We start from the raw sequence: 25,495 nt of genomic DNA, 5'->3' as shown, positions 1-25,495 counted from the left end.
TGTCATACTCATAGCACAAAGCTAGACCTAAAATGGCTGCTTGTTTTGTGTTTTATATGGTCAACTTAAATTAGTTTAAATATGTCCACAGACTTCTGCAGGGTTCATTTTGCACATTGTCTTTTGTCTGTTTTGTAAATTGGTTAATTTTCTTCTCTCTTCATCTCATCTTTCTCTAACACATACAAAGACTGATTCTTCCATTTTGATTGCTTATTTATTTTATTTTTTTTGAGAAAGCATTTGAATTATTGGTTGGGCACTTAAATAAATAGTGTTCTATAAGAAATACCCCCTTGGTCTTCTCTTTTCTGTCTATTTGCTGCCACTTTTTAGTATAAATGAAATGCCAGTTTGTGAATTTGTTAAAATACAGATATTTTTAATAAAGTTAATGATTTGCAAAATTGCCAGTTCTACGGTTTAGAAAAAAAAAAAAAAAAAACTAGAATACAGTAATGATCCTGAAAAATTACGGTACACCGCTGGAAACCCTGCTGCCAGTATATTACTGTTAATTTACAAAAAAAGCTGTAATTCAGAAAACTGTAAAATAACGGTACACAGCTGGAAACCCTGCTGCCAGTATATTACCGTTAATTTACAAAAAAGCCGTAATTCAGAAAACGGTAATAAAACTGTAAAATTATGGTACACTGCTGGAAACCCTGCTGCCAGTATACTACCGTTAATTTACAGGACAATTTTTTACAGTGTGACAAAATAATGCAAACATTTTCCTATTTACATGTTGTGATCTGTATAGTCACAGCGTTTACAAATAACAAGGCTATATGAGACAGAGACCATTTTTAATCGTATAAATACTGGGAACAATATTCTCACTAGGCGTAGGAGCACAGCTAACATTACTTGGACGGAGTGGCTACTTGGGCGGAGTGATTAGCACAGAACACTCATCTCATCCTGATTAATAATTATCACAGAAAATGTACAAAGAATTATTACAGGAATTGATATATTTGAAATACAATTTATTAGAGCTGACCAAATATATTCAACAGCATATAATACAGTAATGTTAGATAATTGCATTACAATAGCCAAGAATATGGGGAAAGTAATAGCACAATGCAAATAGTTTTTGCACAATGAACCCACAGACAGTAACTTTTAGCCTACTATTTCACAAACATTTTCTCAAAAAAGAAAACTGCCCATCCCCCTCCAATTCATTAGCAAGTTGAATGTATTAGTCCTGAAAGTTACATTTAGCGCCGCTCATTTGTTATTGAGCGATACAGTGTGTTCATGACAACACAATAATAACAATAAAGGGGATACACGGAGCCCCTATTCACGTAATAGTGTCACTACTAAGGTTATATTACATTATTATGGCACTGTTACAGTATGGCTAATGTTAGTCATCTCAAAACATAACGGAACACTTACTGCAGCAACAGGTGATCCAATTTGTCCTGTCTTTATTATCGATGGGATGGCTGTATTCTTTAGCACAGGTTTCATGGTCCGTGTGGCAACTTGCATTTTTTCAAAATAGTCGTCTACAGTAAATTGTTCAGAGCAAACGAAATACTTCGTTATGGTGTTTACAGGTGTGTTTGGAACTATTACCAGAGCAAGTAGCCATCGATTCATCAGGTCAGCGTTTTTGGTTGGAATACTATGAAACATCATAGTATTACCTGGTCTCCCCTGTTTATTGTCGCAGCTCTTTACAATACAGCGAACACCCATGATTGTACACTATAAATTTACTATATAGTAATTGCTGACTCTATTACTCCAGCTCTGAGCGAACTCTCTGCTCCTCACCATTGTGAGTCTCGTGTGCTGCGCTTATCACTCCGCTCAAGTAGTAACTCCGCCCAAGTATCCACTCCGCCCAAGTAACGTTAGCTGTGCTCCTACACCTAGTGAGAACATAGTTCCCATGTTTATATGATTAAAATGGTCTCTGTCTCATATAGCCTTGTTATTTGTACACGCTGTGACTATACAGATCACAACATGTAAATAAGAAAATGTTTGCATTATTTTGTCACTTATTGGGATTACTATGCTACCATTATCCATTTACATCAAGTCTTTGTGCTAAGCTAGGCTAGCGGTGGATGCGTCAAATAACACTTACAGAACGCACAGAAATGAAAAAGGTATGTATGGACTAGTGTTGTCACGATACCAAAATTATTGTTTCGATACCGATACCTAGTCAAGAATTGCGATTTCGATACTTTTTCGATACTTTTCCTGTAAAGGGAAAATACATTCTCAAATATCATTGATGTGCTTTATTTTAAAACCGGGACAACATTCTAATCATATAACACACTAATAAATGAACATATGAACAGCAGATATATTAAACATTTGAAAAAAATATGAAATATCAAAATATAAAAAATTAAATAGAGCAATGACATTCAAGGTAAAGAAAAAATACATTTAGCAGCATTATCTCAGTTATCATAAGAAACATAAGAGTAATAAATTTATCTTGATTCTGAACTTTGAATAAAAAATATGAACAGCGATTATATTAAACAATGTTTTTGAACTCAGAAGATTAAATGTCTAAAGATAAATAATATAAATTTAAGCAATGGCATTCAAGTAAAAAAAAAAAGCAAATAAAATTTAGCAGCAATATCTCAGATATTGTAACTTATTCTGTCAGTTGTGCAACCTTTTCTTTCAGAGGAGAAAACTCAGCCAGTGAGCTTTAATGAGCGTCATCTTTATTGAGCGTCATCTTTTTCTACTAGACATGGACCGGCGGCCACAGTATCACTTGTGCTCGCACGTGCAGCCTAGTGATGTGTGAGTAGGGGTTTTTTTTCAACCCGCGGGTCCCGCGTTTATGAAATAATTTGGCCCGCCCCAGCCCGCAAATAAAGTCACATTTCTTTACCCGACCCGCGCATCGGGGACATCATGTAAGATACATTGCTACTAGACTCATATTTCTCGTTCACTGAAGCTCTCATGCGTGAATGAGTTGAATGAACTGATGAATGAGTATACAGGGTCAGTGAGCCAAGCATGTAAATCTCGATCAGCAATCAGCAGATACAAAGTGCAGTTATAGGTGCTGTGCAGATACGCTCGTTTTTATATTTAGCATACAGAACATAACTCCACATTTAATCCCCAATTAATGTGAATATTATATATGAACTGTCTGACCAAACAATTAAAATGTTAATTATGCAAGAAAACCTCGTGCTTTGTTCATCTGAACAACTTATTTAAACTATTTAATGCGATTATGCACACATGTTAGTAAAGCCAAATCAGTTTAGTAAAGGCACTAATGCAGGCAGTAGTGCTTTTTTTGCTTGCGTGAGGAGAAAAAACACAGATGTACATAAGGAGGCACTGGAAGCGTGCGTTGCACACACCAACATGAATAACGTCTCTTACTAATCTGGAACGCAGTCATTCTTTGAAGTATCGATACTAATAAATTTAGGTATCGTGACGTTTTTAATTTCCAAGAATCGCGATACTTGAAGTATCGGTGCACTGTGCTACACTAGTATGGACTTATCTAACTCTGGGGGATACTGTGAATAAGCTAAAGTCCCAAAAAGTCGGAGTGTTCCTTTAAGAAAAGAGCTAGAGCAGTGAAAATTCCAATTTCCACCATTAGGGAAATAATTAAGAATTTCCAATCAACATAAAATGTTGGATGTGTGCTTATATTGTCCTAATGGACGGTGAGATGGAGAGTTTGAGTGGCTAAAGACTCTCCAAGGACCACAGATGGAGAATTACAGAAAAAAGTTGAAAAGAGACTGGAACTTCAAATGGAACTTGCTTCTATGGTGAGATGAAACTAAAAAAGGATATTTTTAGCAGCAAACACACAAGATGGGTTTGGTGAACACAGAGATAAAAAGTACCCCCTGTGTACAATGAAATATACTGCTGTATTTTTTTATGTTGTGGGCCTATATTTTCTTGTTTAGACACATGGCATCTTTGATTCTATGAAATACCAACAGATAAAAGATCAGTAAGAGACTGACTCTGTTAGAAATCTTATAATGGGCCACTGATCTCTTGTGATGTTTTCTCTAACCTCATCAGGCATTATAGGAGAAAATTTAGACCTGTTAAACTGGCAAATGGATGTTTCAAACAGTACTGAATAAAAGGGTGCCACTAATTGTGGCCAACGTGTTTTAGAGAAAAACATTTATTTCATAATGATATTTCCCCCCCATTTTTAATTCTTATTATCCAATGAAAGGATACTTTTTTGTGATTTTTTAAAATAAAACATCAAAAGGATTAACAATGCATATTCATTTTCACAGTCTTCTTTGATCATATTTACCAAGGGGGCCGATATTTTTGGCCATGACTGTACATACGACTGAGCAGGCCCCTCGCAACAAGGCAGGCAAACCAAGCAATTGCTTGGGGCCCCGAGCTGGCCTGGGGCCCCAAGACAACGACTGGTTAAGAATAAAATGCAACGACACTGTGTGAGCGCCCCTTTGATCGTCAATGCAGTAATGTGTAATGACACTGTTATCGGGATCCCCCTCAAGGGGGCCCCTCTCAGTAGTCGCTGACAGCAGCCAGCCAACCACATGATCTCACATGATGGACTTATATCTGTAAATATTAAGCCGGAACAGTCTATTTAAATATGAATCCTGCATGTTCTGCGTGCAAAATAAAATAAAAGTCCTGTTTTAGACAAGTATTTGCCAGAGATGTATTACTATTGTTCAGCAGAATGTACATAGCCTGCTACTAAAAAAAATCTAACGTTTTTTTTTTTAAGGTTTAATCACACAAAATGTCTTCCATGTTTTATTTTTAATAGTAAATCCCCATTGTTTACCAAAAAGCTTGCTTAATTTGCAATAATTAAAATATAAATTAAATTAATGTTTTGTGTTTAATGTTAAATGTGCATCTCAGAAAATGCTTTATTTAAAACCCCAACTGAATGGCACTTAAATTCATCTGTCAACTTTATTGTCATTGTTCACAGTACAAGTACAGACAGAGAAACAATGGATAATAATTAAATGTTTACTTTTGATGTATGCATTGCATTCTATGCATTTTAAAAATAAAAAAATATAATTTTTCTAAAAAAAGGAAACTTAGTTGTTCATTTTAAGAGACCCAGGAGTCTTATTTTCTCTTGCATAATTAATATTAATGAGCGAAGACACATTTATCCGATTACTTGATTAATCGATGGAATTTTTGGTAGAATACTCGATTACTAACAAATTTGATAGCTACAGCCCTAGATGAAAGTGGCATAGCAAATAGCATGCTATACTATTCCACCGTGATAATCTATTTACCAAATGGGGGTTATGAAAACCACACAATTAATTCCGTGCATCAAACATTAGCTTGGGATGTTTTTAAGCATTGGTAGTGAAAGCAGCTGCCTGCATCCCTTCCCTTCTAATATCAAAATATGCAAATGCTAACATATCTTTAATTTTTCAGTAAACTTTATAATAAGTAAAAATACTGTTTACTAACAGTTAAATTACATCTAAAAATTAAATTAAATTTACCATCTATTAATGATTGTTATTATAAAGTGTCTACCATTTAACTTATCAACTATGGTTTTGGGAAATGCACCCCTGAGCTGTTAATAGTGACCTCTGTCAATATGCTAACAGTGAAATGGTAAAACGTACTTCACAGGTAATTTCAGAATTTTTTTTCAATTATTTTCCCAGCTACACCATCAACTTCATCCTCAACATTAACAGATGCATCACTTCTCAGTGCTGATGTTTCCTCTATATAGCCAAGGTACCACAAGCTCTATAATTATAAGCTGATATCCTGCACAGCCCAAAGTTTAAACTGATAAGTGTGTGTTGTCATATTATTAGAAAACAAAAACAGTGCAAATCACTATTGAATTCCCACCAAACGATTTTTTCAAGCAGTATTTGCACTGTAAAGCTTTTTTATTTATATAAAGTGTGGCTGAACTTAAACTGTATGGCTATGCTGTGGTTCCTGTAGGCTTTGCGTGCGTGCGGGGGGCCTCTATGTCCATTTTGCTTGGGGCCCCCAAATTCCTTCAAACGGCCCTGCGACTGAGAGACACCCAGGAAACCAGCATCGTGAAGCTCGCTGTGACAGCCTAAATAGGTTTATTTCATTTTATTTTTTATCAGGGTTTCATATTACTTTTGCTCTTATCGCACTCACACTAGATTTTAACCTTCAGATTAATGATAAATCTAATGAGTGCTATTCAAACTGGGGCTTTTTTCTATGGCTGGATGGCTCAGGGCTTTGATTGATCGCTAGAAAATAAAACCGTCAAGGGAACTGTAATTCATCTTTGCAAAAAAACAAGAAAAACAAAGACTCCTCATCTTAAATGAACTTTATTGAACCTGACTTTTTAAACTAAGTCACCATTCAAATTAACTAGGTGTGTTATTAAGATACATGGGAGGAGAACATCCTATTAACTGATTAACTGAAAAAAAATGCTGGATTTTGACAAAGACAAATAGATTTCAAGCTTGTGGCTTCCAAGGGCTTAAAGATAGAGATCTACTGTCAATCATAAAAATGCTGGACATGACCGAAAGTTTATGTAGGGTGTAAATATACTCATCTAATTTGCATATAATGTCACCATCAGGGGGCAGCCATCTCGAATTTCATAATATTCTGGAAATAGTATATATTGAATTGATGTTTGAACATATTTGCATGTTTTTTTTTTTTTTTTTCTCATTCCTTAGGATCAGAAAAGAGGAAACCAACAATAAAACAGGAAAAAGTACTAAATTATTACTATATTACTATACTACATAGTAGTAAAACGCATGTGAAAAGTAGCCTACTTTTTGATCAGTTCATCAGTAATATTCAGTAAATAATAGATATCGAAGGGATGTTTGAACTTATTTGCATGTTGTTGTTTTTGTTTTGTCTTTTTATCCTCATCCCAAATGATCAGGAAAAGAGGTAACAGTAAAACAGGAGAAAGTATTAAATTATTACTATATTACTGTGCCATAGTAAAAATCTATGTGCCTATTTTTGATCAGTTGACCAGCTATCTGCCCAATCAGGTATCTAGGTGACATAGTTTATAGTTCTTGAGAGTATGGTACCTCTCACTGCATGGCACAGTGCACCTACCCCACACTGACTGCACCTTTACTTTGTCTGCAGGAGGCACTTTGAGCATGTATGCTCAGCAACAACTCTCCTAAGGACAGGACAACCACGTTCACCCCTGCCACCCCCATCCCCATTGGGTAAAAGGTCCAAATGATCACTTGTTTGTGCTTCTTGAACACTTTCGCCTTGCATGGCGGCAACATTGTTCAGCAAAGATGTACCGTACTGTATGCAACACATCCTCACGGTACAACTTTTTATTAGCCATGTGGCAATTTTCTCTCAAAAATCTCACAATTTACTTGCACGCTATGAACTGAACTGCTTCTGCATCAATGTCACGAGAGTTCACTTGCTCTGCTATTTTCTTGAACACTTTGAATAGGAACCTGATGTAATTTTGGTCTAGAATCGAAGTACTATATGTCTGCCATCTGATGGTAGGGAATACAAATGAGATATTACAAGATATTAGGAACTACAGTCTATCTTATTAAGTATGAAGTTTTGTCGCAATTTTGTGACTTTGGCGCTTAGAGAGTTAATTTGTGGCAATTTTCTAAATAGAAAGACCACTGAGTCTAAGTCTGATGTATGATATTGAAGCTGTAGTGATTGCCTTTCATGCACGGATACCCAGGTAAGGTGGTTGGAAGTTGAAACGACAGCACAAGTTCACAATGTATGTGAATTATATCTGCATTTGTATGCCTTGAGCGTCATGTGGAGCACCGTTGTAAAATTCAGTTAGATTGACAGATAAATTATTACCTTTGATCTAAGTGATACATTTAACAACAGTGATTACCCACGAAAGCAGTCAGAAAGAAAAGAGAAAAGAAAACACCTCAATGAAACTGTCATACATGCTGTTTTCCTTTAAAGTATTCAGTTATGAGAAAAATAATGGATGGTGATGTTTTATTATGTTACATATTTCCTTAAAAGTGATATCTATCTTTGAAAGAGTGGTTAGCATTAGCATAACTGAAACGTCAAGACTAAAGATTAACCTTGCTGGAAAGTGAAAGGGAAAACAGTTTAATGTGTTTAAGATTGCCAAGCTGGTCTGTTTTGATAGTTTTAGTCAGCTAGTCAGGTTAGCTAAAATGGCTAACAACCAGCTTGACCTCGTCGAAAGATCACTTTAAACCAGCTACCCTGCTGAATAAAATTAGCTAAAACCAGACTAAGATGAATGGTTGGTTTAAACTGGAAGTAGCTGGCCTCCCAGCCTGGCCAAGCTAGTGTTCAGCTGGTTTTAGCTGGATGGCCAGCGGGCCTCCTTGCCTGACCAGCTAAGGAAATGGTCAAAACCCTTCTAAAACCAGCCTGCTGACCAGCTATGACCAGGCTGGAAGACTGGCTAAAACCTGCCAATCAGAAATCTAGTTCCAGAAGTTTTTTTTTAGCAGGCTAAATATTATATTTTTTTAAGCATCGCTAATCCATGATGTTGACATTTCAGTAAAGCTTACGCTAATAAATCCCTTTGAAAGATACCAAACACATTTACATTAGCCACCTGGGTAGCAAGAGCTCACTGACAGACACCATGAGGTGTGTTTGTTCCTTTGGAAATGCTGTCTGTGTTGCAACTCTCAGATAATTATCATGGCTAAATGCTAACTACTGACCTATGTCTTACTCTTAAATGTCATGGGGAGGACACAACTCTCAATCATAGTCCTGATTCTATATCAGTGTAAGATGAGATAACAACATCAATCTTTTGAAGCAAATAAATAAATAAATAAAAGTAAAATAATCTGTACAGTTGATGAAACCCTAAACAGAACAGCAGAGAATAACTTTGAATAATCCTCTTAACTATTTATCTGTCAACTTTAGGACAAAACCATACAGCAAATAGTTATTATATGTTTGCTTTTCTCATGTTGGCTAATTGGTACAACTCTTCATGGTTTAACTGATGAGATGTTTCAAAAATGTGTCAAGGTTGTTTCAGTAACCTTGTGTAGGAGGTTTAGCTGTGGTAGGTAATAATGTTAATACACACACATACACACAAATGCAAAAAAGATGAATACAAAACATAATCAGCAAAATTAACACTATGAATGTGTGTGGGTTTCAAAAAGCTTGTTGATCCTATTAATGTCCATGTCATCAATATGGGAGCTAGAGGACGCAGTGTCTCGTTCCCTCTCAGGGAACCATGGTCACATTTGTAACCTGAGACGTTCCCTGTCAAGGGAACTTCAAACTGTGTCCTCTTAGGGGACACTTTGGGGAACAGTATACCCACGCCGCCATGCTGAGGGGAGTGCAGGCCAGAATCATGGCAAACACTAAGTACCAACTCTACCATTTCACCGGGAGTCACCCCTGGGACGGTTAGACGGCTGTCCATGACATTATCCCTTATGGCCAGTAGTTTGTTAGTAGACATATAACCACCAGCAACATAACACCCATAAGCAGATAAAGAAAGAGTTACATACTCATTCCTGTACTGGAGTCCCGCTTACGGGGCGCCCCTTTTTGGTCCGGACGGTCAGTAAGGTGGTTACTTTGAATATAGGACCAACCATAAACATCATAGGTCCAGGATAGAAGACTGTTATGTGAGAAACTTTCCACTTAACCTTGATCAGGTGGAGAGCTGGTGGCTACAGGGGAATTAGGCAGGGGAGAATAAAAACAGAAGTTAAAAACATCCAAAGGAAGTGAGTAACTACTAGGTATCGCTCCGATCCGGGACGAGAATGCTGCCTCGTCTGAATCACATGGCCCTCATAGACCTACCCATGGCGGAGGCGGCCTGCTTGGTAGCCGGGAGAGAGAGGTCTGTGGTGTGGCGCAGCTCGGCTACCTGGTCAGCTGAAAGCCCCTCGCCTGTTTCCAGGTCCTTCAGCAGGTCAGCCTCCCAAGCCTGAAGCACTGCCATCGTATGCAACAAAGTCACAGCCTGACCTGCTGCTGCTTATGATTTAACATTTAAGCGGGATGTATCCTGGAGGGGCTTAGATGGCAAAGAGGGAGATTTAAGAAAGGCTGTTTCCCCACAGAGAGATAGCTAGCCAGCGTCTCTTCTACAGAGGGCATCCTCTCATAGCCGTTTTCATGCATGCCCTCGATATTAGCATAACTCGTATGCTGAAACCGATGGATGCGAGAGGAAAACAGCCTCTTCCATTCCTTTTCAACTTCTACATGTAAGTCAGGCAAGACTGGAAGGCTCACCTGGGCTGGAGGGCTCTGGTCAGACAAATAACGTTCATCGAGGCGACGTTGCAACGTTACCTTTCTGGCACGCTTCCATGGCAAGTCTAATTTTGCCGTGGCGCGATCCATAACCTCTAACAGCTCCCCATACGCAGAGCAGGAGGATTGAGAAGGCTCAGCCTCAGCTTCTTCGCCACTCTCAGACATCTCCTGCTCTTTCTGGGTAGAACCCAGCAGAGCACTAATACAGAGCACTAGTATCAGAATGGGTTAATGACAACGCATCTTCATCCTGAAGTTCACTCTTGTTTGCCGCCGGAGAGTGTGAAAGGAAAAGTCCCTCTCTACACTCCTCAGCGAGAATATAAGTACCTCAGAGATACCTCAGAGAGTATCTGCCTGACACCGTTGCAAATCCGATGATGATTGGCTGGGTGGGCGGTGCCCTGCTCACGCTGTCTCACTTCACCCTCTCTGACAACCACACAGAAGACGGCATCAGTGATAATGGCGTTCTCGAACTGGAAGTTGTTTCTTTTTACCCAAGTTTAAATTTGTTTGTCTTAATTTTGCAGTTGAATTTTATTTTCTATATTTATTTTTTATATGTTTTATTTCTATGCATATCATATGGCAGGCTGCAATCTATTGAGTTCAAATAAATAAAAAAATTCTAAAATACTTACTTGTATTCTTCAATCAGTTAATATAAACATCTTATATAATTAGTTAAAGATGTTATATGACATAATAGCATTATGGAACATAAAAATAACGTCACAGTTACTTTGCTGAGTAACTAATTACTTTTGCAATGTGGTAACTGAGTTACTAACTCAGTTACATTTTAGGAGAAGTAATTCGTAACTGTAACTAATTACTTTTTTAAAGTACGATGACCAACACTGCTTATCGCATTCTTCTATCAAGGCGATCCTCTCCAGCCCACTCTCCCATTTCCCACTCTCCTACACTCTCAGAAAAAAGGTACAAAAGTTGTCTCTGGGGTGGTACCTTTTCAAAAGGCACACCTTTGTACCTAAAGAGTACATATTGGTACCTTAAAGGTACATACTAGTACCTAAAGTGTACAAATTAGTACATAAAATCTAAGTTTAGTTTCTTTCTAAAGAAACAGAGGAGCAGCCATGCTCAAACACAGGGCTTTAGTGAAATTATCCCATGAGCTTCACTCTACCCTCAATGAGGTTATGTAGGTAACCGGAGTATTTTTGACAAAGTAAAAAGTGTGTTGTTTCACACGAACACTGAGGAATTTTAACCAAAATATTTTGCAGGCATTTCATGAAGACCCTAAATAATCATACCAACTTTTGGAAAATGGCCATCCGATATCCATTTTAAGACTGTCTATTTTTTATGTAAACATCCTCTTCTACATCAGCATTATTTATTTTCATACTGAAATTTTTAGATTTTCAGATATAACGTCAAATATGCTGAAATTTAATAAAAAGTTAATATTTTCAGGATGATATTTAAACAATTTGCTTTAATACAATTAAAATCTAAAAGGCAATTATTCTGTTATGCAAGCAATTCTTTATTTTTTTTTTGTCTGTAAAATTTTAAGTTGTAATGAAATGGACAAGATAGAAAAATGTATCAAGATCAAATTACAAAATATATAGTGTGAATTTTCCTTTCATGCAATCTTTAATATTTTTCTGCCAGTCAACTTTTTATACTTGAAAGGGGATCATCACATTTGGAGATTCTTGTTATCACTAATCTGTTTCACAAGAAACTATAAGATTGAAACTTAATATATGTTTGCACGATACAGTGATACAATACACAAACAAATGCAAATTTGTGACCCTGGACCACAAAACCAGTCTTAAGTGTACATTTTTCTAAACGTATGCATAAATACGCTTTCCATTGATGTATGGTTTGGTAAAGGTCGGACAATATTTGGCCAATATACAACTACTTGAAAATCTGAAATCTGAGGGTGCCAAAAAAAAAAAAAAAGGAAAATTTAGTTTTGATATATATATTTACGGTAGGAAATTTACAAAATATCTTCATGGAACATGATCTTTACTTAATATCCTAATGATTTTGACCCATACAATGTTTTTTGGCTATTGCTAAAAATATACCCCAGCGTCTGAAGACTGTTTTTGTGGTCCAGGTAGGGCTGTAGTACTCGAGTCCGGTCTTGGACTTGCACTCGGACTTGTCTCGGACTTGGCCATTGGACTCGCCAAGTCTTCTAGTTGGTCTCGACCGAGTCCAGCAAAAAAAATAAAATAAAATAAAATTCTCCTTCAAAACAAAAACACATTTGCATGATGTCGCGACTGAAAACGTGTGGAAAACGCTAGGCGCGCCGCTCTCCTTTTTTCCAAAGCACTCTGTAATCTGCGCTCGCTTATTCATTCGTTTCACATCGTAGCCTAAGCTTTAAATCGTTGCCTTTTAAATATATACAAATAATATAACGTGTATGATGTATTATTATAGGTAAAATTACTCTTGCAATGCTCTGATTTCTGAGAGATAAACAGAGAGGCGACAACAATGCAGTGTTTGATTTGCGCTCTTTTCACTCATAAAGTTTACATTCATTCACTTCTGGAGCTGATTCCCTGGCTCAGCTGTTATCTAACAAAACACCAGACTGTGTCAGCTTCAGTCGAATTATTAATTGTCTGTTAATCGTTTTTTAAGCCATTAACCTTGCCATTCCGAATAAGGCATTCGGCTTCAAGCACAACCCTAATTATTACATATTTTATTTTTTACATGCAACATAGATAAGGTCATATAGTAACAGCTAATTCTAAAATTCTAAAATTCTAAAAATTCACATCGTACTTGCAAACACTTTGTGTGCATTATGGTTAATACATGCTGGAGTAGTCAATTGTTTCCGACAGCGCTTGACTAGTCTATGCAAGCACTAGCACAGTATGACAAAAATGTCGCTGTATTTATGTGCGCATGCCCAGTAGAGCCAAACGTATCCATTCTAGCCTTGCTGCGCGCATTTGTCATATCCCGAGCTTTGCGTGTGTCTGTGCACTGTGCCAAAGCATCTGTCATATACATTTTTGACCACAGACATAATGTCAGCAAAAGCAGCATTATTAAGTAAATAAAATGAAAATAAAGTACATACAAATAATTTGACCTTACAGCTCCAAACTCTAGAGGGCCAGTGTCCTTTACAGTTTAGCTCCCAGGGTCGGACTGGGGGTAAAACCAGTACTGATTACCAGGCCCCAAAGGAAGAGAGGGCCCTTGAAAAGTATGAATCTGAAATATATTTTATTTTACCTGGATATTTTCATGGGTGGGGCCATGGGGGCCCATCAGGACAGCCTATGCATAGGGCCCAGGATCTTGTGTAACGCCCCTGTTAGCTTTAACCCTAATTATACACACTTGAACCTAATCAAGCTCTTACTAGACACACTAATCTTCCAGGTGTGTTAAGGCCAGTTGGAGCTAAACTTTTCAGGACATTGGCCATCCAGGATGTAGTTTGGAGACCCCTGTCATACAGAGTTTTTACTTTGCACTTGCTTTTTGATCATTACAAATAATAATGTCAAATTATTTTCTTAGAATAAGAGATATGCTGTCTCTCGCATCACAAACATTATCAGTAGTTAAGTATGTGGTCTTGAAGAAGACCCTTTTTTCTCTCATTTGGACTCGGTCTTGACTTGGACTCGAAAATTTTGGACTTGGACTTGACTTGGACTCGAACCTCTTTGGACTCGGTCTTGACTCTGTCTCGACTAGTCCTGGACTTGGACTTGATTTGGACTCGACAAAGCTGGACTTGACTACAGCTCTAGGTCCAGGGTCACATTTGAATGTTATTTCATGCTATGACCTGCTTTAAGTTTAATGAAATACTCTAACATCCACCAGTGACACTTTTCTGTAAAATTCCTTCTAGCGGACCTTCTTCATGGCCGAGCGGTTGTTCTGATGTAAATTTATTTAATATTTCAGAAGAAAACTCTTTGTAATATGAAGTCAGACAATACTGCATAATGATTTGTCTGGTTCTCCTGAGCTCATTAAAGCCACTCTTGGCGTTTCACACTTTTCTGCACACCTGACAGGTCATCCGTTTTGTTTCATAGCTTCTTTAGCGGAAACTACAAGCCTCTCCTCACTAGCATCAGATCCATTACACCAGAGGAAACTAAAAGTTTGCAAGCAAGAACAAAAATCTATTTTATAACTGGATGTGAATTATAACTTTGCCAGAGGTGTTGTCATCTTTATACTACTACAAATCCCTACTGTATGAATGTCATTGCATAACCAATCTCAAACCAAAAAATTAAAATAAAAGATTTTTTTTTCTATTCATTTCAACCAGCTGGTCTCAAGGTGATTTTTAGTGAATGTATAAAAGTCAATTCCCCTCAACCTCACCTCACACAGATGTAGCAGAACAGCCACAATGCTTGTGCCATTTTTCTTTCTCCAAATAAATGCCACTTGGTTTAATGTTTTTTGTCAGTTGAAACAATCCAACAGTCTCGAGGTGTTTAGTGTGACATACCTTGACGCATTAGAGCCGCAACACCAAACCATAAACTATTCAACAGTGTGAAGTTGTTCTCAATCACTTCAGAAGAGGAGTTGCAGGGGTGAGGGTTATACCATTCATACGGCGTAAACCTGCCAAGAGTCAAAGAAAACAGCTTTTCACAAAAAAAGGGCAGACAACACAGAAAATGTATCAATACTGCACTTGAGAGGCTGCAAGTTTGGCAATTTCTAAACTGCAATCGCAGTGCAGATAAAATGTTCTTCTTGCTATAGGCTATCAAGAACTGAGATCTTGTTTTATGGGACAACTTTCCAGTGTTCAAATCTCTCCGGTTACCAAACAAATAGAGAGCTGGAAAAGGAATCTAAAGTAAAATATGTGCTGTTGATTAATCGATTTAAATGTTAATTTACTGTTTTTATTCCTGTAAAAAAAAAGCTGAAAATGTAACATGAAAATGAAATGTAGTGTGACTGATTATAAAATTATTTTAATTAAAATGATACAATTATTAAAATTATAATAATTCCATAAAAATAGGCAAACAAACAATTTGAAAGTTTTTTTAATATAAAGTGTTTTGCCTTTATTTTGAATTTTGCACTTCACAATAGATATGGCAAAAAAATACCAGTACATTTTCCCTTTTTTTCTGCTTCTACTGTAGACTAATTTAAAAGTTCACTAAGTGATTTTTGAAAATGCTTTTGACCACTGAGTCTCAAATCAAAGTCGCAGCCAATTAGCAGTAAGGGGCGTGTCTAGTAATGATAGGTAGAAGAGAGAGCTCAGTGAATGCACAGGACGGATGTTAGCTGATCAACTATAGATAGCGATCAGATTGCAGATAAAAAAATAAAAAGGGAGGAACATTTTATGCGTTTAGCATTTTAGCAAGTTGAGTTAAGTTGAATTTGCTTTTCCAAACAAATATCCTCTGTTTGATTTTGCTTAAATATGCTGCAGGTGGAAGGCATAGCAGATTCCGCTGCCTGGGTTGTGTACGTACGTGTGGGGCAGAGTCATCAAAAAAGGGGCGAAGTCCTGTTGTGGTATGGGCATGTTCGTTTTGGTACTTTAAAAGAATTTGGCAAAAATCGTTTAGTGCACCTTAAATGTTAATTAACTGTTATTCACAAAATATTACTTAATAGGATTTAAGTCATATTTAATATATAAACTTATATAGAAATGCATAATTTCATCAATTAGCAGATCAATCTTGAAATACTCTCTCTCTCTCTCTCTCTCTCTCTCTCTCTCTATATATATATATAGGGATGTCACTATATAGATTCAGTGTGTCTAATTTTAAAAGATTAATAAATATTAATATTTTATACTAATAAACAAGATAAATAAAAATACACAACTTCTGGTAATGTTTATTTATTACATTTGTCTGCCTTGATTAATTATTAATAAATTATGCACTGCTGCACCACATATTTTTCAACCATCAGCCCTTATTAATATAACAGTATTAACTCGACTATATTGGACAATATAAAGTCTAACCTCAGACTACAAATAAAAGTTCCTTTGGTAAAAATTTGACACTTTCAATACTTTTCTCATCTTTTTTTTCAGTGCTGGAAGCCAAAAAGGGAAACAATTGGTGGAAATTTCATTTTGAAAGTGATTACGGTCACACAAGAACATCTGAAAGACATCCTCCATTCTACTACTGAATAATTGGGTCATTTAGAAAACCCTCATGGTGAATCGATGCCTGATCAGAACGTGTCATAAGACTCATTTGTCATTCCTTCTGGTGTGTTGAAGCTCACCCTATAAACTGCTACTATCAAAGCTGCCAAATTTCAAGATCACAGTTTAAAAGCCCCCCAGCAGACTGTATCTGTGAACAAATGGGTCATCCAGTGCAAATGAACCCACACTAACACTGGGACCCCACCAGATGTCCTTTAAAGGAGTCTGATTGGACAGCGTTTTCACTGTCCATTTACATTTTAATTTAAGCAACCAATCATCTGGCCCTGATGGGGTTGCATGCACGCTTAATATTCTCTTTATGTAGACGTGGACATCTGCCTGATAATTATGAACTGGGCTTCAGTACAGACACAACCTTATTCTCCCTCATACAAAATACTAAACATTACCGACTGAGAAAGCACATTATGAATTTATTGAGGAAAAGGTGCATCTGGACAACCATGAGTGGAATTTTTACATTATTAATCTATAATCCGAAAGCAATGTAATAAAGTCTGGGCGCTGTGCTTATTACTTATTGATCTGCTTCAAGATCAAATCAGCATTTTGATTCTGGCGTCTCATCAGGCCAGTGATATAATATGAGCAAAATAAACTCCTTCAAATGCACTCCCACAATGAAACCTGATTTCTATCAGCACACTCTGCAAAACAGTTTTAAAATTTTAAACCAGAGGGCGCAGAACCTTCTTGACAGCTTCAAAGAGAGATGTACGATGTACCCTTAAGCTGCAGATAACAGCAATATTCTTTAGATGACAGCCTGATAATGTGTCTTCACATGTGATGTCAAACTATAAAAACATTTTTTTTTAACAATCGGGTCAGTGTTCCTAGATCTGAACCCAATTTGCACATTTGCTTTGCTATGTTTCCAAGAAGCAGATGTTTGAGCTATGGTAAACCAAGACGTTTATCCATACCTGGCTATAACAAAGAGCACACAGCTCACTCCAAGACAGGCCAGCAGCACATACATCCAAATATCCGGGGTGAGAGGGTTGAGGAAGGAGAAGACACCTGGATTGGTGCCATTTGGTTTGCGGTACAGTATGCTGATGCCCAGGGTCATGAAGGGTTTGGAGAAGTCAATAACTTTCTCTCTGACATAAGTGATAGTTAGTGGAGCCACAGCCAGGTCAGCTATCTGGTTAGGGGGACAAAAAAGAGGTTTACAAGATGATAGGGAGTCATTTTGACTGCTAGGAAGAAAATGCAAATAGATGCAGTTAATGCTGGAGTTCAGTCACTGAGATATAAACAAGTGATAACTGTAGGGATGGATCCCACAACAGGGCTTATTTCTTTTAAAAAATCAGTTTAAAGCTTCCAATTGTTTTATGTAGCTCAAAAGACTCTTATACCCAATTGTAGTCTTCCTACCAAAGCTTTGGACTACTTAAACTTGTGGTAAAAAACATAATCATGCAAATATGAAACAAAACAATTCTTAGATCTTCTAAATTGCCAAGTTACAAAAACATCCATTAGAAACTGAAATATCTTGGTTAATCAGAGTATTAACAGTCTGGTTGTTGTCTAAACAGTGAGATCCAAACAAATCTTATGGAGTGAAAAGCATGAGACTGCATTTGGATGGTATGATTAAAAGACCTTGAACATCTTGGTGTAGCATCATGGGAGATCACTCACATGATCGATTAGTTCCCGCACCATGCCGTTCCATTCGCCTTTGTCATTCTGAGCTCCATATTTCCCATCGGAAACCAGCTTGACTTCATACGTGAATCCTAGGATGTTGGAGAGCTCCTTTAGCAGGTCTAGACAGTAACCCTCAAAGCGATCGTTCCCATAGAGCACCTTGTCAGACTTCTTATACATAACGTAAGGGTTTTCCTGTTCACAAGATAAATTCACATGCAATTATGCAGCTGGTAAAATGTATTATATTTGATTTAAAAATGTCACAAAAGCAAAGTTAGCAGGCCTGATGAGATTTTGAGATGAACTGCTCAAAATGACTGTATGCATTCTAGTTTTTTTGAGTGTCATGGCTGCAACTTTTAGCTACGATTGTGAGTTAAAAACCAATAAAAAAAATTAAAAATATAGTTTTTTTTTTGTACAAACCACTCACATTGACTAAACATTTTATATATAATTCAATTTTTTCACATGCATATATAATTATATTGCTAAAAACTACATTTGGTGCACCACTGAAACTATTCACAGGGTGAAGACAAGTCTGAACAACTGAAAAAGTTTGTTTACGTACACGAAGGAGTGAAATTGTAAGTAATAATTTTACCAGGATTGTGGTGACGATAAGTGTTCTGTTAGCCAGAGAGTCTGTGATGTTTTTGCTGTCTATCATCTCAGTCAGGTTGAGGCCGGTGTAAGAGTTCCACACTCCAATCTAACAAAACAGTATAAAAATGACATGGCATGAAGAACACAAGTCGCTGTTTCTGAGCACATGAGATTACAATAAAAGAGGGACAGACTTTATCACTGAACATTTATAAAATAGGTCAGGAAAGGAAAGGGAAAAAAAAAACTAAATAAAAGAAAATGAAATGATCTAAGTCTAATAGATTTGATTGCAATACCTTCCTTTTCTGCCCAATAAAATCCAAAAACATTCAGTTATCCTATTTAATGCATGGTCTACAAATTATGAATGCTTTTGATGCATTAATTATTAAATCTCAAAGGAAAAAAAAACTGTACTCTTAAATATAATCATTCACAATTTTTACAGTTACACATTTTTCCACTAAAATCATAGTAAATATTCTTAATGCATCACCCTTCACTTTTGACAGCCATGATGAATTGATGTCGTCGTAAATAGGAAACGTAATAGCATATAAAGATGGCAGTTAAAAAAGATTATGAGAAATGGCCAGTGGTCATCAGACATGGTGATTTGGATGCAATATCACACACCCTTAATGTTTCAAATGGCTTATAAAGCTCTGTCCACTGTATCAGAAAGTCAAGTAGTTCTCCAGAAAGAAAAGTGTGAAACTTTACCAAACTACTACTTGCTAGCCAAATATATATACTACCAGTCAAATGATTTCTGAAGGATCATGTGAAACTGAAGACTGGAGTAACGGCTGCTTAATGAAGTAGAAAAAGTTCTTTCCAACACTTCTGCAACCGATGAAGCTTTTCTGTTATCTCCACCGTTATTCAAATTATGAAGGATGCCATCACAATAATGTGCTTCAAATGAAATATGAATACAAAAAGCATTAGAAGACTGATGGAAAATGTGTAAAGATGTGAAGATTTGGGAGCATATCTCAGAAACGTTTTAACTTTTGAGGCCTAACAGCTTCTAAAACTAAACAATGTCATCAGGATATGTTGTGTTTTAAATTGAATTATTCATTTTTACAGTCAATAAAGAGCATTTTATTGTTTGACAAGCTTGAGGAGTTTAATATCTTAAAAAATATCACAAAGAAATTATCACAAGAAATTATCTTATACACCATTAGTCTTATTTAAATTAGAAATTGCATTAGAGCAATCAAATTATTCTTTATTTTTTGAGAAAATAATTTAAAAAATCTATGGAAGCTTATTCAAAATATAAAAATAAAAAAGGTAATTGCGACTTTTTATCTCACAATTCTGACGTTTCTCACAGTCTTCTTCTCTCTTGCAGTTCTTTTTCACAAGTCTAAATTGTGAGATATAAACATGCGTTAAAAAAATACAAGGTTGCAATTACCTTTTCATAAAAAAAAATATTCTGTAAAGGAAATAAGTCTCCACTGAAATCAGCACTTTGCACACTTTTTATTTTATTTTATTTTTTTTAATTAATAAATAAAGCTCAATAAAAGCAGTATTTTTACAGATTTTTACAACTTTTTACAAAAAAGCATCTCAAATGGCATAAAGTGGGTTGAAATCTAAATTATGACTGTTTTTGACACACCAATTTAACTAACTTTTTACAGGATCAAAAATAGAACAAATAATTAAATCAATTGTATTAAAATAAAAATAATTAAATGTATATTACTTTAAAACAGGATGTCGCTAATAAATAAATTAAAACAAGCTTGCTTTTCTATGTTTAATAAACCCTTTGTTAACACAAGGCTAGTCTAGTCTATAATAATGTATGGCACTTGTCACAATGCTCATATGAGTCTAAAATGAGTGACTGAATTCAAATGAATTTTAATAGTAGATTAGAGCTGCTCTCTAAAATATCGGCCAGTGGATTATTGCATGTTTTTCTGCATGCCTGAGCTGGCTTTTATAGAGATGTTTTACTTACTGAAGCGTGAAGCATTGCAGAAAAATATTGTGCTGGATATTGAGTATCGGATATTTAACTGTCATGACTGTAACTGGCGCTCATTATGAATCTCAGCAAGACATTATGGGAGAAGTAACTTGCAGCGATCTCTTTCCATAAGGAAGTGAAGGGATTTCTGCAGGGAGAGGGAAGCCGATGAAAGGGCACCGGGTTTACTGAAGTGAATTTCACACAGGGGAGGAAATCCAAGCTCTCCACAGGTCTTAATCATGAACTCAGGGAATGAAACCAAGACTGGAACAAACCTTTGTCCATAATTTAGTTGGACGTGATGCAGCATCAGCCGCTCGCTTTTAGGAAGAATTGAAGAGTTGTGTTGTCAGCATGGGAGCAACAAGGTCAATACAAATGATCTGGCAAATTAACATATCTGCTTTGGAAAAAAAAACATACTCAAGAGTCCACTAAAAGGGGATACATTTAATCATTTAATACATGAAATACACAGAGACACGATTCCAGTCATATCTGCTGTTGTGGAAATCATATGTCTCTCATCGGCGTCCAGCTAAGCTGACTCACCTTCGCTGTGCCATCCTCCTTGAGGCTGATGAGGTCTAAGTTGAACTCTTTCCGCAGACCATCAGTCTTGTTAAGGACTATCCGTCCTGTCAAACCATCCCATTGAGCCTTAGGCACAAAAACAATATACAATGAGAACGATGCACAACATCGAGTTTACTGCTGTGTCTTTTAATCATAGTGGTAATGGAATATTATGCAGCCTCGAGGACATGTGCGTCTGTTAACAGACACACACACACACAAACACACACAAATAAATAAAAAACACCAGTTTTTGCAAAAAATAGCTCAACCTAACATTTTGCTGGTCAGTTAAAGGGATAGTTCATCAAAAATGAAAATGATGAATACCCCAGGCTATTCAAGATGTAGGTGACTTAGTTTTTTTCAGTAGAACACAAACCAAGATTTTTAACTCAAACCATTGTCCGAACTGTTAGAACTCTCCTGTGCACATTTTCAAATGAGATTGTAGATAGAGTGGCAAGTCCATTTGAGAGATAGGTGGTGGTAATGCACTTAAAAGTTTGCGATCCGCCATAAAGCAAGAAGAAGAAGATGACACCTCATGCGCCTGCTGCTGAGAATGAGCACAGGAGGAGAGTTCTAACAGTTCGGACAGTACGTGAATCACAGGTAAAAAAATAAAAATGATATAAATACTGTTCAGTTTCTTGCACAGACTGATCTTTTTGTGTCTTTACAAATCAAATTCTTACTGACCCCAAACTTAGTGTAGTGTACGACAGTATACATCATACTAAACCAATGTCTCAGCCAGTGCTTGTGTTGTTTTTTTTTGCCCAAATTTGGTCACGTAATACAAAACATCTGTGTTGTTCCTGTGTGAATAAATGTAACAGATGCTTCTAGTTGAATGGAAATGAGGGTCCAAACCAGTTTCTATTTGGAATATTAAAGTGCAATATTAAAGTGTGGATGAGTGGTAGATTTTAAACTACTGTTGTCATTTATCAAAAAGCATATCTTAGAGCAGCGGTTCCCAATCCCAGTCCTCGCGCCTCCCTGATCTGCATATTTACCATGTCTCTCTTGGTTAACAAACCTGATTCAGATAACCAGCTTGACGGAAGAGAGCTATGTGCATGAACTGTGTTCCAATTGATATGATCACTACAGTGTTCATTGCTCCCTATTCCCTGAGCAGGGGAAATCCATTTAAGTTTTCTTCTCTTTGGCACATTAATTCAAGGATTTGCACTAAGCTCCTGCCTGCAGTATCTACAGACGAGTGTGACATCATATACCTCTGTAAATAAATACAATTTCAATTCACGTCTCGCACACTTGGGAAACGTTGTCTTAGAGGTTCAACTTTAATAAAACAAATTTTTTACTCGCTTATGGTGAGTTTACACAAAGTCTGACATTAATAATGATATTTTTAATGTTTCTCAATTGTTACATTTGTATTGTTTGCTGATGATACAAACATTTTCTATAGTGACGACAATTTGGAGAAACGTATCAGCATTGTAAATAAAGAATTAATAAATTAAAAAATGGATGGAAAGTAATAAATTATCCTTAAACCTAGTTATTATATAGAAAGTATTATATAGAAAGTTATTATATAGAAAGTATCAAGCTGATTCACAGAAACTGGTTGAGACAGATTGAGTACACATTTACAATGTTCAGGAAATAAATTTTTTAGGTGTAACGATAAGTTAAGTTGGAATGCCCACATCAGACATATAACAACTAAAGTCTCTATAAGCCTGGCTATAATTAGTAGAGTTAAACATATCCTTGATCATAATGTACTTTAAATCAAAGTTATCAAAAATGCAGGATTTCGTTAAATGATATAATGCACAGTTCATGTTTAAAGTGTATCACTATTCAGTACCTCTGAACATTCAAAATATGTTTTCTCATAAAGAGCAGTCGTACAGTTTGAGAGGATCTGGGAACTTTGTGGTCCCAACTGAGGGTTCCACCAGGAGGAGTTTTTCTATGTCTGTGTGTGGGGTTACTTTGTGGAATAATTTGGGGCTTTATTAAAAAAGTCTTTGAGTTTGACCAATTTAAAAGCATAACTGGCAAACAGATACACTAATGTTTAAAAGTTTGGGGTTAAGAACATTTAATTTTATTCAGCAAAGACCCATTATTTATTTCATTTTTTTTTTCTTTGAGATAATCGAAGAAGGAAGCAGTTATTTTGTTTGTATAAATTCTTTGCCAGACTGGGGTGGGGTTCGATCAGTTTTACTTCTTCCCACTCCATTTCAAGCATAAGTGTAAGTTATTATTATTATTATTATTATTATTATTATTATTGTGTATTCTTGTGTTGTCACACGATTTGCTTGAAATAAATAAATAAATAAAATAAATAAATATTAAAGCCATTATTGACAATGATGATTTCCTATGATGTGTCTACCTTTGGAGGATGTTTTATATTGACTTTAGCATATATATTATACATAAAATCTCATTATCATGTCAGATGTTTTATTAAATGTTACAATCCACATGCAACCACTACAATTATGGGTATTATATAAGATCAGACTGTGTACTTGAAGTTCACATATTATGATGTTAATACATCAAAACTTTTAGGCTTCATTTTATGAATAATTGATTCGTGCTCTTCCCTACACTATGTGGTCAGGCCTTACTGTATATTGTTCCCAAAAGCAAAAAATCATGCTAGTTCCGTCATTTCATTTCCCCTAGCTTTGTTGTACCAAAAATGAGAGCAGGCAATCTCAGAATTCAATCAGCTGAGGCAACTAAAGAAGAGTAATAGCACCTGTTCAAGCCCTCTCTAGCTTTGATAAGTGGGTGGGATATCAGAAAAACAGCCCTTCTGTGCAGCGTTTCTCAGAGCACATCTCAAAATAAGAGGCAACGGCTGGCCTTCAGCACATCACCAGCTCATGCTCAGGTGGACACAGCTTTACTATCCCGTAGGAAACCTGGAGACTTGATGATGACCTCGATTGTAAACCATTTCCACCATTCCAGGCAACTGTACTGGAGCCACTGGAGACAAGTGGTGCACTGCATACTAATGTGTTCACATACACCAGGAACTGTATTCTTTTTTTAATTGACAAGAGGAATTCACTCGTTACTAATTTAGCTAACACATTTACAAAATGCTCCTGGAGCAACACAAGTGCCTCGCTTGAGGCCAAAACATTGACAGTACACGGGGCAATTCCTGTGGGACTTGCTGAGTTACCATCACACATATTTAACCACTAGGCTGCACCTCAAACATACTTAAAGATCAAGCCTGCTTCATAGGGTAATTCAACAGAAAAAAAGAACAGAAAAAAAGAATAAAATTAAATTCAATTAATCTTATTAACATATAAACTTGCTTTAACCAGTGTAACATCAAAGTTAAAAGTTAAAGATTTGACTTCTTTCTAGAAGCAAAAATGCTCTTGCGTGTATAATATGATAATGACACAGACATTTTTGGGGCCAAAAATAACATAATGATACTTATTTTCACTTCAGCCCTACAATTTGGCCGCAAGCAGGGATAAATACTGTTAAAACCTCCCCTACATGTGTGTCTAGACCTATGGGTCTTATATGCCACTTCATCAGTGTGCAGTGTAATATAATCAAGGCTTCTTAAATGGGGTGTAAAAATATTTGGTCTTTTTTTCTGCTACAGTACAGGAGCAAAATAATTTGAAATTATATGGCACGTAATACATTCTGTAAGTTTTTTGTCCTCATAAAAGGCAGACCCCATAAGCAAAACCGCACTGATAAGCATCTCCTGCCCAATGTGTCAACAAGCATTACATTTAAAGCTGTTCAGCGTTCTGTAACAGTGGTTTAGTCACACTGAAATTCACATGAGAGGAACTTAAGTGAGTGAATATTACTTAAATAGACAGTGATGAAATAATGAAATAAAGAGGGACTTTATTCGTCCTGGCAATCTATATAAAACACTCCAACATTGCTGCTGCTGCTAAAGTGGAGAATTTCAATGGCTACAGCAAATATGCAGTTCACAGAAGGACGTGTTTTTGTACCCTACATCC

At 36.4% G+C, this 25,495-nt stretch overlaps 1 protein-coding gene across 6 annotated transcripts in view; it reads right to left on the bottom strand.

Annotated features, from left to right (window-relative positions):
* LOC128021189 (glutamate receptor ionotropic, kainate 1-like) overlaps window positions 1–25,495 on the bottom strand; it is a 65,287-nt gene that overhangs the window by 15,236 nt on the left and 24,556 nt on the right. For 4 of the 6 annotated variants that reach the window (XM_052608210.1, XM_052608214.1, XM_052608211.1 and 1 more), the window contains exons 8-13: window positions 21,444–21,551; window positions 21,167–21,211; window positions 18,885–18,992; window positions 18,266–18,469; window positions 17,536–17,759; window positions 14,882–15,000 (exon numbers count right to left, since the gene is read on the bottom strand). In XM_052608210.1, coding sequence (XP_052464170.1) covers window positions 14,882–15,000; window positions 17,536–17,759; window positions 18,266–18,469; window positions 18,885–18,992; window positions 21,167–21,211; window positions 21,444–21,551 — 808 coding nt within the window. The remainder of the gene's footprint in view (window positions 1–14,881; window positions 15,001–17,535; window positions 17,760–18,265; window positions 18,470–18,884; window positions 18,993–21,166; window positions 21,212–21,443; window positions 21,552–25,495) is intronic. The other 2 variants (XM_052608215.1, XM_052608213.1) reach the window with 1 other exon arrangement.

Source organism: Carassius gibelio, chromosome A10, assembly GCF_023724105.1.
Source record: "Carassius gibelio isolate Cgi1373 ecotype wild population from Czech Republic chromosome A10, carGib1.2-hapl.c, whole genome shotgun sequence".
Classification (NCBI taxonomy): domain Eukaryota; kingdom Metazoa; phylum Chordata; class Actinopteri; order Cypriniformes; family Cyprinidae; genus Carassius; species Carassius gibelio.
This window is presented reverse-complemented; position numbering and strand designations above follow the sequence as displayed.